The 14,741-nt window shown below is 32.3% G+C and overlaps 1 protein-coding gene across 1 annotated transcript in view; it reads left to right on the top strand.

Annotated features, from left to right (window-relative positions):
- LOC124358204 (transmembrane protein 62-like) overlaps window positions 1-12,536 on the top strand; it is a 28,102-nt gene extending 15,566 nt beyond the window's left edge. Inside the window, exons 5-10 of the mRNA XM_046810496.1 lie at window positions 200-394; window positions 3,732-3,880; window positions 5,030-5,185; window positions 9,582-9,729; window positions 11,258-11,380; window positions 12,513-12,536. Of these exons, the coding sequence (XP_046666452.1) occupies window positions 200-394; window positions 3,732-3,880; window positions 5,030-5,185; window positions 9,582-9,729; window positions 11,258-11,380; window positions 12,513-12,536 (795 nt within the window). The remainder of the gene's footprint in view (window positions 1-199; window positions 395-3,731; window positions 3,881-5,029; window positions 5,186-9,581; window positions 9,730-11,257; window positions 11,381-12,512) is intronic.
- The last annotated feature ends 2,205 nt before the right edge of the window (window positions 12,537-14,741 follow it).

The raw sequence follows: 14,741 nt of genomic DNA, 5'->3' as shown, positions 1-14,741 counted from the left end.
AGTTTATTTACCACGGCCCAGGCTTTCAATGATATGTCTTGTACTGTATGTACTGATTAGAACTGGTGGCTAAAATTGGAAGCAGGCATAACTACCCCTATTGCCAGTATTGTTATAATTATATTAGTTGTAGAGTTTGGCCCTAACATTTTATTACTTCGGAATACATTGTAAAATCTGTGTTGTTTATTGCAATTAGGTATTTTCATTTATCGCCTTGGACGCTTGTCTGGATCCTGGACCTAAGAGACCATTCAATTTCTTCGGGCTGGTGAATGAGCGTGAGACAGAACACTTGAAGTCACTAGTACGTAAGGCAGCAGAGGCGGGCAGCGCTCACAGTGTATGGTTCGGGCACTACCCCACTTCCTGCATCCTCTCTGCAGATCAAGGGGTACTATCTTCTTTTAACACCTAATGTAATATCAACTTGACTATGAAAGGGTTACTGGGTTACAATTATTATTGGTAATTGATTTTTAATAATTAAAACAAGCTGAATATAATAGAATAAACATACAGTATTTGTTATCTGCAAAGATTTGGAATCAGTTTTACTAAGATCATATTACATGAGGACGAAGACAAATTTAAATCATACATAAAATTACAACATATCTTAAGTTAAATTTATTTTATAGCAATTATGATGTTAAACAAATTGTATTGAAACAGTGAACAAGGATTATAGGAAAGGATGGTATGTTCATTACATTGTGTAAGCCACAACCAACATATGACAGTAAAATATAATATTATAATATAGATTACATATGTATATAGGTCTATATTCTATATTTCTATGTAATTAAAAATATTTTAATAGACTGACCGTTAGCTACTTTAGTTTTTACAAATATGTTGTTAAGCAGTCACTAAAAGAAAGTTTAATTAAATGACAATCAGATATCTTAAAAACAGAGGTTGAATGCTGTTGTGGAGGTGAATGTGAAATGTGCTTGTGTGTTGGTGAATGCACCAAGGTCAAGGTGCAAGTGTCTGGTTACTCATACTAAGCCTAGCAATCTGTAAACATCCATATCATGGGGAAAGTGATGGTTTGAATATTATTTCATCTTTTAAGGTGCTGTAAATCGATATGATGGGCGCTTATGGAGTGAATGGTGCATAGAATGAGTGAGAATGCCCTGTGTTGTCTTGTTAGTGAGGTTAACTGATCCCAAGAACTGATAAATAAATAATTAATAGCCCAGTGATAAGAAAAACTATGATCTAAAATCCACACATAAAGTTTGGTCAGGATAAAAATATTTGAGTTGGCCTATTCATAGTTACTAGTAGAAAGTAAATCAGTATCAAAATCTGAATTAAAAACTTTGAGATAATAGTTTTGAAATTAAAACTTTTTGGAATCAGCATGCCCTGATTTCAAATAATTCGGTATAGCTTTAATGTCAATGAGGTTTGCATTTATATACAACCAATTTATAAATAAAAGTACAGTATTCAAATCTGACACCTTACTTAAAAATGTATGAATACTTCCATTGACAGTGACTTAGTGATTTTCACTTCACAATTTCTTCCAACTTCTTTTGCCATCTTATAGTACTATTGAAACTATTCAATACTTCTGTAACTATATTTTTACTCCCACATTGTTCTTTTATTTTTACTGTTCTTTGTACAAGACATTTACTGTTATTTTAATATAAAAATACAAACAAATATTATTTCTTGTACAAATGAGTTTTCATTTAAATGTAGTTTACCTCATAACCTTAATATTTTTTCTAATACCACCTTTTATGGAAAATTTAATAATATTTACAACAATGTATAATGTGTAACAGTTTTGTTCAATAAGTTGTTAAAATACTAAAAACACAAGTGTGTTCTCCTTTGTTGAAGCAGCCCAATCAATTCAGCCTGGAAGTGCCTGAAGCATTTCATGGTAATTCGACTAGGAGAGAGTTAATGGGCCATAACTATCTCACTTAACTGGCCTAAAATGTCTATAGTACATTATAAGCTAATCATCATTTTTGTCTCTGGTGTTCAAAGGGTTAAAAGAATAGGCTCTAAGCTCTAAAAACAAGAATATTAATAATACACTAGTGGAAGCAGAAATATGCAATGCTGTTATCAAAAGCTATAAAACACATACTGACATGCAAAATAAAAATAAATAATCTAAGCAGTTAGGAATATTTGGAACCTCCTGCACACTGAATGCAAAGATGGAAAAGTCTTACTAAAAAATTAAACTGCAAAACCAAATCTTCTAAAACTCAAACTTGCTTCAAAAATTCTTGAGATAAACACTTTAATCAAACCGAGATCAAATTGACAAGTTTGGAAAGTAAAAAAAATGAACATAATGAAACTAGGTGCCAATTTAATATAGAGGACTTAACTTAGCAAAACTCTTGAAGATCATGACAACAAAAATAAAGAAACAGGTAATGTATATGAGGAAAGACAATAAAGGAATAGCACCAACTAATAGTAATCTTTAAACTACAAACAAGAACTTCTCTCTCACACTAAGTGTTTTAATCATATAAAATATATATATATCAGAGCACAGACAAACACAAATGTTCTATAGTATATACAAGCGCAAAACAAACCAGTTGTGCTAATTTATGACATAACAGAGATAGACTAAAAGAAGATTAAAATTTATATCACCTTAAAAGATAACCTATCTTTTCACTAATTAAAAAGATTCTTACAGAGATAAGGGAGTTGACACTGAATCCAGGAGATAGGCTCAGAGAAACCTGACCATTCATCAAAACTTATCTGCCAGGAATTCCAATATTATCACCAACAATTCAATTCATATGCCTAACTTTCTGTGGCTATTGAATAATAATTTATACCATTATAATTCTTTACATTAAACATTTATTTTTTTGATTATTCAGTTAGGTGCTATACTAAAGTCTCCCATTGGGTGTGTCTCAGTATATTTAAATTGTTAATACTTTCTAGTTAATCACTATGAGCATTTTTTTATTATAATGCAATTTATCAATCAATTAGGTTGCATTTTATATTATTACAATTCCAATGCCCTGTGGTTCTCAGCTCCACAATCATATACCATTTGAATTTTGACAAAAATGCTAATTAATGAATGAAATATTTTAGCATAAGAACTATTTTATAGATAAAACGTAGCTTAATTTTTTTTTATACTTAAGTAATTATAGAATACTATAGTGAATACAGGAACTTAACTGTCTGTGGATGTTCATATAACTTTAGCCAGTTTTAGGTAATGTAATAAAACACAGAACTAATCTGTCCTTTTTGAAGATTGAGGTTACTAAAGTTATAACTTATTACAATAATATATGTCATCCGATCCCAATCCCTTTTTTAAATCTTTATTCTTCCCGTCCTCATGGGCCACTGGTCTGTGCGAGGATCTTACCAAACAGAATAAAGGGGAGACTCGATGCAGTTCATGGTCGATGGTACTGATAAAAAGTACCGTGGTCACAGACAGGATTTGAAACTGCATTATCTCTTACTCAGATCTAAAGTCTCATGTCTTAGACAGCTCGGACATTGGCTCACCCGTAGATATACGGTTAATATCTATTTAATCTATATCTTATTTGAAGATAGTTTCGTCTACACTTAATATGTACTATTAAATCATGTATTCTTAATTCAAACACACTATTCTGTAAAACTTAAATGTCCTGTTCAATAGTAATATGGAGAGTATTGATGTTTTCAGGTGTTATTTATAGGTGCGCTTGTTGATTGCGAGTGACCCGCAAGTGCAGGCCTACCTCTGTGGTCATCTCCACACTCTGGGAGGTGTGACTCCTCACATGTACACACTCCAGCAGGCAGGATTCCTGGAGCTGGAGCTGGCCGACTGGAAAGATAGTCGAGTGTGAGTTTCCTCTCTCTTTTCTCGAGATCTAATTTTTTGCTGCCAGTTATTTTTTTATTTTTCTGTCTTGAACCACATTGTTGTTTAAGGTGAAAGTTTGGCATAAACTAAGACAGAAGTCTGGTTAAACTAATTTGTAATAATTGTTTCAAACAATTCATTTTTTAATAAGCTGAAGCTTAATCGTAGCAAATTAACCTATAAAATAATAGGTTACTTTGTAACGAAATAACCTATACTACCTTTTCTATACTAGCTCCCAAGAACTCATTGTGTTGGTATTTAAGTCAATTTCCCAACAAATTTTATTTGACATCCTCTTTATCATGAACTTCTTCCCATGTTCACTTGTTTCTCCTTCATTGAACTAAACAAATAAAATCATATTTTGCTAAATCGGATTTGGAAGGGAGATGATATAGTACCTTGCAGCCCATTTTGTTGGTTTCACAGATTATTTGAGCAATGAGGACATGGCTCGTGACATATCTCATATATACAGCTAGAGATGGAACTTTGCTGTCATGGCATTCAGTGGTATACATACAGTATTCCAGTTACTTGTATGTTGTTGGAAATATACTAATCAACTGGAAACTTTCAATCATAAAATCATGAATTAATTAGTGAATAAATTAATAATTTACTTGAACCATATCAAATAGTATTTACACAACAGGTTTTGTGTGACCACCCTGTTAATAGCAGGGGGATTGGGTTTCTGGTGAACTAGTGTTTCACAATTCCATAATGAGGCTGTCAAAGGGTACCTTCTCAGTATCAGTGTAATAGTGATAAATTTTGAGTTGTCACTGGTTGAAGATTTGAAACAGATAAAATAATTTTACCAGACTGTGTATTGAAACTGGAGAGAAAGAGAATCTCTGTTGATAAAGTGGATGTAACCCTGAAATGAGTGAGGCTGACTTGAAGTAGGATATACATATATTTGTAATTGTAGTTAGTTGTAGGATGGCTAAAAACTATCTGGAAATGTTTTGTAGTGTTGCATAAGGAATGAGAAAAATATTTTTATAGTCAAATGTTATTATTATATGTTTAAATAATTTAATAAAATTATGAGAAGAGCAAAATTAAAACTTATCTAAAATTGATTACTCAATGTACTAATATCTGTTGGTGTTACAGATATCGGGTGGCAGCTATAGACCATGGGCTGTTCAGCTTCATTGATGTACGTCACAGGGAGTGGCCTATTGCATTAGTCACAAACCCCAAACATGCTCTTTTCTACGTACCAGGGAGAGAACCTGAACACATCTCTGCCTCATCTACTCATGTCAGGTACCCCACAACAAGAGTAGTAATAATTAAATAGGCTTTGTTAGTATCCAATTTATTTAACTAGCAGTAAACCAAATAACTTAAGGTTAAGAAATTAGTCAAGAATCTAGGAAATTTACTTTATATGAAACAATTAAATGTTACATTAACCATGGAATGGTAGACTTTATAAAGTTCACACTATCAGTAAACAAGTGTACATTTTGAGACAGATTTTTAACCTGACAGTTGATTTTCTAAAATCTATAAAAACTCACTTTATTTTACCTCTTTTTTGTATAATTTATTTCACAATTACATGTATAATACTATTCATAATTATGCCAAATGTTTAAGAAAGTTATAAATCTGGTTGTAAAATATAAATAGGCTATACCTAGGAAAGAGTTATGTTAATAAATAAAAATTCCAAGATACCCAACTATATTTATTATCGATCCAGAAACTTTGTAGAAACTCATGATCCATTGCCATCATAACATACATTTTGCCAGACATCATGTCTTATCACAACATGGTTCTTTAGCACTTATAAACTACATTAATAAAGATAAATCATTAAACATGATAAATTTACATCAAAACAACTAGTACTTAATCTAGATTAAGCGCTCATTGTTAATATAATAGAACATATAAAAGCATCATGTTATTCAGCTGCTCATCAGCATTCAGATGTTATACAAATCATATGATTGTTCACTTGTATGTATACTGTACTATAATACATGACAACAGTGAACATTGCAAATCAACAGTTGGTTGGATGCTGTAATCAGCGCAATATCCGCTTATCGGAATTTAAGTGTCAAGAAAACAAATATTAAATCATCTTAACCCTTTGCACGCCATAAGCGAGTTAATTTCGCATGGATAAAAGTCCGTATAGCGCGCCCATAGCGAGTTATATCGCGAACTACATTTTACAACATTAGATAGTTTAATAGTTGTAGAATTGGCGCTAGATGGCAGAGAAAGTCACTTTTGCTGGCTAGTGCTAATAGCCAACGTGCCAACTGAACGTTTTGAGGAGTATCGATCGGTAACAGCTGTTTCTTTCTATTCATGTTTTGTTTCCGGTACTTCTCGAAATGCTCAAAGCGAGTACACTCGCCGCCATTCTGTGAAGCGCCGCCATTCCCATGAAGTTCTATCTTTAGTGTTCCTGCTCACTGACAGTTTACGTTTTTTTTACAGTTATATTAGTTTATATTACGTTTAGTGCTTGTGAACTATTAAAACTATTACTATAGTAATAACTATTATTTATTATTTTGACGTAACTTGTGAATATATTATTGCCATAATTATGGCTAACGCAGACGATCCGGACTTTGACGATTTCGTTCTTGGGGTTATGAACGTCACGTTTTCAAGTGTAGTTGACGAAGTCGAGGATGTTGAGCAACAGGGACATTATTTTGCATAATTTGAGTGAAAGTGAATCTGACTCTGAAGATGACACTCAAAGCATCAACCTCAAATAGGCCTACAAGAAATCTTCCATGGACTGAGGTAACTAACTATGATACAGGTCCCTAGCCATTCAATACCAATTGTACAGTGTAAATCATGGAGCTAACTTGCCTATTTCTTTTGATTCCGATTCAAAACCAATTGAATATTTTGATTTATTTTTTCAACGACGAAATAATTGATTATATTGTATTTGAAACTAATCTAAATGCAAACAAAAAAATATCAGCACAAATATTTCACCTAACTCAAGACTGAAAAGATGGAATGACATAACAGCATGTGATTTGAAAGCTTTTCCTAGACGTAATCATAAAATATGGGCCTGATTCCAATGACCTCCATTGAAGAATACTTTAGTACTAAATGCGGAATCACGTATGAAGTTTTTTAGTGATAATCTTTTCCAAAAACGAATTTCTCAACATTTTTTTGGCAAATTCACTTTAATCACGATCGAGGTGGTGTCAAAACCAATAGGCTTCCTCATACAACCTCTAATTGATCATATGAGCAAGATGTGTAAATTATTTTACACTCCGAGTAGTGCAGTCGCTGTGGACGAGAGCACCATCTCGTTCAAAGGTACAGTAAGCTTTCGGGTTTACAATCCTCAAAAACCAACCAAATTTGGAATGAAAGTATTTGTGTTATCTGATTGTTCAAACGGCTACATATATGATTTTATCCCTTATTTTGGAAAGCGGGAACTTATACCAAACTCAAATCTTCTAAAAAACTACACAGATAGTAAAAACTCTTTGTGAGTCAGTAATTTTGAAAGATCCAGCTCATCCTGTAAGTGGCTTACATGTTTTATACCGACAGATATTAACTAGCCCAGAAACTAGCCAGGGAGCTACTAAAATCAAATTGTTTTCTCACAGGCACTGTTATGCCAACTAGAGTAGGCATGCCTCCAAATCTAAAAACGAAATCAAAAAAAATGAAAAAGGGTGATATTATATCACAGAGAAATAATAATAATATATTAGTTGTTTCTTGGCGAGACAAAAGAGTAGTTCACTTGCTGAGCACCAATAATAAAGGCAGCAAGACAGACTTGATTGATGTACCCAGTAAGTGGGCCGAACAAACCTCCAACAGCCAAAACCCAAATGTAGTTCTTAGACTACACCAGGCATATGGGAGCAGTGGACCGGAGTGACCACTTTATTTCATCCTACAATTTTTTGAGACGGGTCACGAAAGTGGTACAGAAAAACATTTTTTTTGGCTGTTTGAGGTAGGAATTGTAAATTCCTACATATTGTACAAAGACGTACAGAAACAAAACTTGAAGAAGCCGATGACACACGCACAATTTAGAAAAAGTTTAGTGAAGGATCTCGTTGCAGGCAAACTGGCGCAACCAATGAGCAGACGGGGCCGCCGCGGCCGACCCACTCAAGGTCAAGGAACACCACCCGCTGAACGTTTGAACAAGAAACCACATTTTATTCAGAAGAGACCAAAAGGAACAGCAAGATGTGTAGTTTGTCTCAAAAAGGGCTTGAGAAAAGAAAACTGTATACTCGTGCAAGACATGTACAGACAATCCAGCGTTACACCCAGAAGTTTGTTTTGAGGCGTTCATACTTTGGACGATTATTCGTAAAAAAAAAACAGACACCAGTTTGAAAGATATCTTTTTACTGTTTTCCAAAATGTGTATTTATTTATTATCACACATCATATCTACTTCATGTACCGGTATAAGTTTGTAAAAATTATATAGTTTTATCAAAATAACGTTTTCATTCATTTCATACCTACTGGTCCTTAAAACAGAAAAATATCTATATTTCGTTTAAAAAAATGCCCATAAAAGCATTTCATGGTTTTTTATTCTTTAAACCAATTACTTAAACAAATAAAAAAATGGCTTTACAGTTTTCAAAAAATTAAAATATTCAGTAATTTGGCGCTAGGGCAAAACATATACGTTTATTACTTGGCGTGCAAAGGGTTAAATTAATTTTTTACAAAAAATTGTTTACAATATTTTTAGCTTCTTTGTATTCTCGCAAATCTAATATACAGTGTTCCAGAACTTTTTACCAACTTTTTCAGGTATTATTCTTTGTCCAAAGATAAACCAAACTATCATATTCAAACTTTTGAAAACTCAAAAATAACCATATTATATCTTAATTTGAGAAAGGCTTGATATAATAAGTTGAAATTTTATTTGTAGCTTATTACCCCAAGAACTTATTATAAAAACAATAATAATTTTTACAAGCTATTTTTCATAAAATTAAGCTTCTTAAAAATTGAAATGTAACCATCTTAAAAACAACATGATAAAAGAGTTATTGTTATTATATTTCATTTAGAGAATGTATTTATTTACAAATCCAATGTTAGCAGGTTGATAAGTAAAGGAGATAATGTGTTTTTAAAAAGTTACGTACTAAGCAATATCAACTGCGATTTGACAGCACTGCTTTTGAGCCACAATAATCAGCTGTTTTAATTTTAGCTGATCCAATCAACTGACTAAACATTTCATTGTTTGACTGTGATCATCATTTTATTCTTATCGATTGTAAGATTTTGTTTTTTTTTTTTTTATTAAAAGATAATAATTGAAACAGATACAAGAACTAAAAACAAAGTTGTATTCAGCATCCTTTCATTTCATTTCATGGCAGTTGGATGCATAAAACTAATTTTTTTTATCTGTTATAGACATTTCATATTGGTCATTCATAGTATACAATATAACAGGATGTTGAATATTTCAGACATCAGATTTAAAAGTTAATATATTATGAATTAGTGTCAGTGTTTTCCTAACTGGAGAATAACTAAGTGCTTATTAGTTAGCAGAAAACAATTAGGAGTGTTACGCTCATGAAACATTTGTAGTTAATCTCCAAATATATAAGAATCATTGTAATCTTTTTATTTTCAGGGTTCTAGCATTTTCAACAGCAGAAATAACAAGTGTTAAGATGAAAATAGATGAAGAAGAATGGCAAACTTGTTATCATATAAAGGGCCCTTTGTATGTAAATAGTTGGGACCCTAAATTGTACTTAAAGGGCCTTCATCATATTAAGGTATTAACCCAACATCTCTACTATGTACTTTTTTTTATCAAATTCATTGAAAAATTTGGTATTCTTTTCTAACATTCTTTAAAAATTAACATTTTTAAATTACAAAAACTGCTTATTAAAACTCTAGTCTTTAGTCTAGTGCTTAGTCTTTAAACTCTATTGTTTAACACTTTCGCTGCGGGTGGTAACTCTCGTTACCGCTGCTACGCTGTGCAAGGAGCGAGTGGTAACTGTGTTACCACAGAGCCTTTGTTCTGAAATGAGGTCAGTGTGCGGCCAGCACTCTAGCTATCACAACAATGTATTTCTCGCTCCTCGGGAGGTACTTTTCCCGCATTTTTATGCACTTCGTTTTCACATTAGACTTTTTCATTATTTTTAAAGTTTTTATAGTAGTAAGTGATTGTGCAACACAATTCATCTTCCCCCGGGACCAAGTGGTGTACAATAACCAAGTTCTAAGCATACAAGAGAGCTCAGTATTGAGTTCAAACGACGAGGATGTCAACATGAAAGATGTGGAGTAACAGACGGACTCGGAAGTTGAGGATCCTGATTACGAGACCAACCCACGCCAATGGAGCGCTCACAACTGTATTGGAATACATTTTTATAAACCTAATTACTACAATATTTTTTGTAAACCTTTAAATATATTTTGTTATAATTACTCACCACATATTTGTAAATAATAACTGAATTTGAGTGAGTTAGCGGAGATTTATATAAACTTTTTACATTTTTATAAACTTTTACATTCATTTTGGTTTTTACATTTACGTATAAATATTGTTTATGTTTGTCTAAATGAATAAAATACAGTTTACTTAGCTATGATGTATTCATCTGGAATATTCCCACTGCCATAAAAAGGCATTCCCTAGTGCGAGCGGTAACTAGAGTTACCAGCTGACAAGGAAGACTGTCCTCAGAAGCTAGCGATAACTTTAGTGACTTATGAGTAATTTTCATATATTTCTATCATATTTCATCCAAAAGTAAGTAAAAATATATTTAAAAAATTTCAGCATATAGGGAACTCTATATAGGGATGTTTAGCAGTGAATGTGTTAAATATGAAAGAAAAATTCATACTTTTGGAAAACTGCTTTTACTTTATTCACCTGAAACCCCTTTCTATAAATTTCTTAAAATTAATACAATAGAATCCCTCATATAACGGAATCAGGCCATGCATGATCGGAATGGCAAAAAATTGGATAACTCAAAGAGCAAAAACGTTTTCAAGGATAGCCTGAATATTTGACAAAAAAACACTCATACCATAATGTATAACAGATATACAGTATTAGTGAAATAATTTTTAGCTAAATATGAAAGTATGTACCTTAACTGTAAACGTAACCAATTGACAAAAATCTGAAAAATTCGTATACGCTTGACATAATCGTCTTATACCGGAAAATAACAGACAATCTAATATATAATACAAAACATCAGACAAATATATAAAATCTCCCATCAGGTAATCACAATAAGTTCAGTAAATATGGTGTTTTAATTTAAGGTGGAAGTGTCGGATGGAGCAGGCAGAACGAGCTTGTACGAACAGCCATTCTCTTTGGACGGAACAAGACCCAATTATTTAATCTTCCCCAGGATTCTTCTTATGATGAACATGACAACTATTGTATGTATTTAATTAGTATTAAAATATGTTATTTCTGATTAGCATTGTAATTTAATTTTATAATAATTATTATTATACCTGTTATTATTAAGTTGGATTAGGTTCAAATTTGTACATTTTTCCTACTTTGGAGTGCTGGTATGCTGTGAAAACATGAGTACAACATATAAAACAATTATTGATAAGTATGATTTATACTATAGAACTGTTATGTATTGTCATTAAAAACAGCCATTCCATTATAAACAGCTGATTTGATTGTTGACCAGTAATGTGATTGAGTATTATGTTGTAAAATTCAGACCATAATAAACCTGTATCTCTTGATCTTATGAAATATATCTTTCAAAATCCTCAATAGTAAAGCTTAGCAGTATAAAACTGAATCAATTCATTTTAATAGATTGAGCAAAACTCTTGAAAGCCATTCTGTTATTGCACTGTGGGAACTATTTGTTATCCTTAGTCCTAAAGTACATTAACAAAATATGTTTGCATAAATATTACTTGTGGCTGTTAGATAACACATTTTATGCACTGGACGATTTCTTCCGATAAAAAAACATTAGATTTAAAATTCCCCAATTCCACTGGCTGTATTTGTGTATTGTAGCTTATGTTTGCCTAATATAAGATATAGATAAATACAATATTTATAACTGACAGCTATATTTATAATGAAAGCCGTAATGAAACTTTGTCAATTTTCTTTATTATATGGCAATATAAAGTGTTGATTGATTGATTGATTGGTTACCAGTAGAGTTAATAAATAAACAAGTCATGTTTACAGTCTCTTCATTTTTTACATAATAATTGGCGACGAAGATGGGACAAACCCACATGTGCAAAGCACGTTGGAGTAGCATTAATGCCTTTCCAGTAGATGTAGCTTCTAGCTATAAAACAATTACACAGTAATACACATTATTTTGTTTGAATTGGTATAGCATTTTTTCTGTTTAATTCTTTAGTTATTTTTTATTATTGGTTCATTTTTTGTGAAATTGAAGCACATTTATTTCTCTTTTTTACGTTATGAATAATAGATGTAATGCTCTTGAACATATATCATAGTTTAGAACTTGATTTGGAACTCATCTTGAGATAATTTATGCATAGTCTGCTTCAGTTGCAGGTGCTGTTTGGTATATAGCAGTTGCAATTTGTGTGTTGCCCCTCAGTCTTTTGAAGATTCTTCTGAGCAGAATAAGAGGTGAAATATTCCTAGATTCTAAAAAATAATGCTTGGCTCCTTTTTCAAGTAACGCCTCAAATATAAATCATTATTATGATTGGTAGTAGTTTATTTACTGTTTGAATGCCAACAACAATGTTGGTATATATGTCAAAACAATAATGATATATAGAATTTAAGTGTATCATAATTCATATAGTTAATAAATTCTGTATCCATTGTTTTGAGAAGAAACACAGAACTCGTTATACTTTATGGAGTAAGTCTTTGCTCGAAGATTGGTGCTATATGGCAGCTGTTTCTAAACTTACATGGTTTCGAAGTCTAATTAGTTGTTCTGTTTATTGTCATTTTGTCTTTCTTTACATGATATCTTTGTTACTGTAGTTTTCTATTATTGTTTTATATTGTGTTTTATTGTAAAATTGAGTGAACTAAGTAAATCTAATGCAGTATGAAATGTTTGAGATGAACTGGGTAAACTATCAGACATTGAAAGTGGTAGTAATACTTCAATGTCACAATATTTCTTGTATGGTGCTGAAACAGTCTACTGCACTATTGCAAGACAGAGCTGCATCGTTAATTACCAAGTTCAGGGAGTGGTTTCCACATGGAACATAAAATGCTCTAGGATTTAGATCAAGGATCCTCTTCTGAACTCCAACATGCTTTCCCTTCATTGCCGAACCATTATCATAGCCCTGACCCCTCATGTTTTTTAAAGAATTCCTCGTTCCTTTAGTTCTTTCAATAATGCTTCTGTGAGACCTTCACCTGATGAATCTTTAATAGGAATGAAACCTAAAAAATGTTCTTTAATTACCACATCTTCATTTTCAGTAATCTTCACAAATCTTATCACAAACGTCATTTGCTCAGTATGGCTAACGTCAGGAGTGCAGTCTAATATTATCGAATAAATATGTGGCTTGCTGTAGGTCTTGCAAGATTTTATCTTGGATCTTGGCTGACAAGAACAGAATGAACTCGCTCTGGATATTTTTGCTCAAATAATGAACGTGTGTTTCTTTTGATTTTGATCCTTCTCACATGTTTCAGCCATAAAAACATCAAACTTTGCTATGTGTTCTACCAATTTTTAAAAAGTTTCCGTTGTTACGTTCAAAAAGAACATCCTTTTTCCCTCGAAAGGCCAACCCCTGTGTCCCCAAAAACTGTACTATACACAGTAATCGTTTCAGGACTGGTGCCAATGTTCAGTTTTCAGCATGGATAAGTCTTTCATGTTCTTCATCAATAGTTTTGTTTAATCGTAAACGTACAGAGAGCTCACGCCAAAACGTACAGTTTTTAAACATGAGCAGAGGATTTCTCGTGACTGGTCAAAGTCTTGTGTAGGTTTTGCCAGTCAGAATACCCTTGGTCACTAGCAAGAAGAGAATTCGTGTTTCCAAAAAGTTTTAAAATATGCTTACATCATGTTTCGGGAAGAAATTTGGGGACAGCGCCTTGCGTTTATTCACACATGTAAAATTATACATTGACCTTTTATTTTGTGTGCTATAATTTGCTTTTGTTGTGTTGGCAGGCCTGAACTAAACTTCTATTTCATCAGCTTTGAGTTCTGCTTCTGGGCTTTATACTGTTTGTTTATTGTTTTGCTTAGTGTTTTGGTGCTTTGTGAAAATGATATAGTGAGTGTTAGTTAGTAATTTATATTTATTATTGCTAACAAGATTGTTTATGTATAAAATGCCTCGTGTTAAAAGTAGTTATGCTAAACCCCGTAAAGGAGTTGGTGGTAGGAAAAGAAAAACCAGCCAGTCCTAACCCCAATGAGATGTCAAAAGAGAGTTACCCCTAGCCTGAAAATGTAAAACACAACTCAGTAAAGCTTTTCAAAAAAAATTTAAACAAGTAAGTATAGAGTTTAATTGTGATAAAAACTAGACAATAAATTTTTAAAACATGCAAATTTTATCAGATCAACTTTTTTTAGTTTCTCCTTTGAAAAAAAATTGCAAGAAAAGTGGTTTAAAAGTGCTCTGCTCAACTTTTTGGCCCTGGTTTTTTGGATGGAGATTTATTTTGCCTTTGTAAATAAGTACATAAATTTAATAGTTCTAGAATATTAATTTAAAAAAAAAAGACTCTATTGATGAAAATTTATTAATAGGTTTGGCTGGGGTCTACGGGAAG

The sequence above is a fragment of the Homalodisca vitripennis genome, chromosome 3 (assembly GCF_021130785.1).
Source record: "Homalodisca vitripennis isolate AUS2020 chromosome 3, UT_GWSS_2.1, whole genome shotgun sequence".
NCBI lineage: Eukaryota > Metazoa > Arthropoda > Insecta > Hemiptera > Cicadellidae > Homalodisca > Homalodisca vitripennis.
The sequence above is the reverse complement of the archived record's forward strand: the minus strand, read 5'-3'. Positions and strand labels throughout refer to the sequence as shown.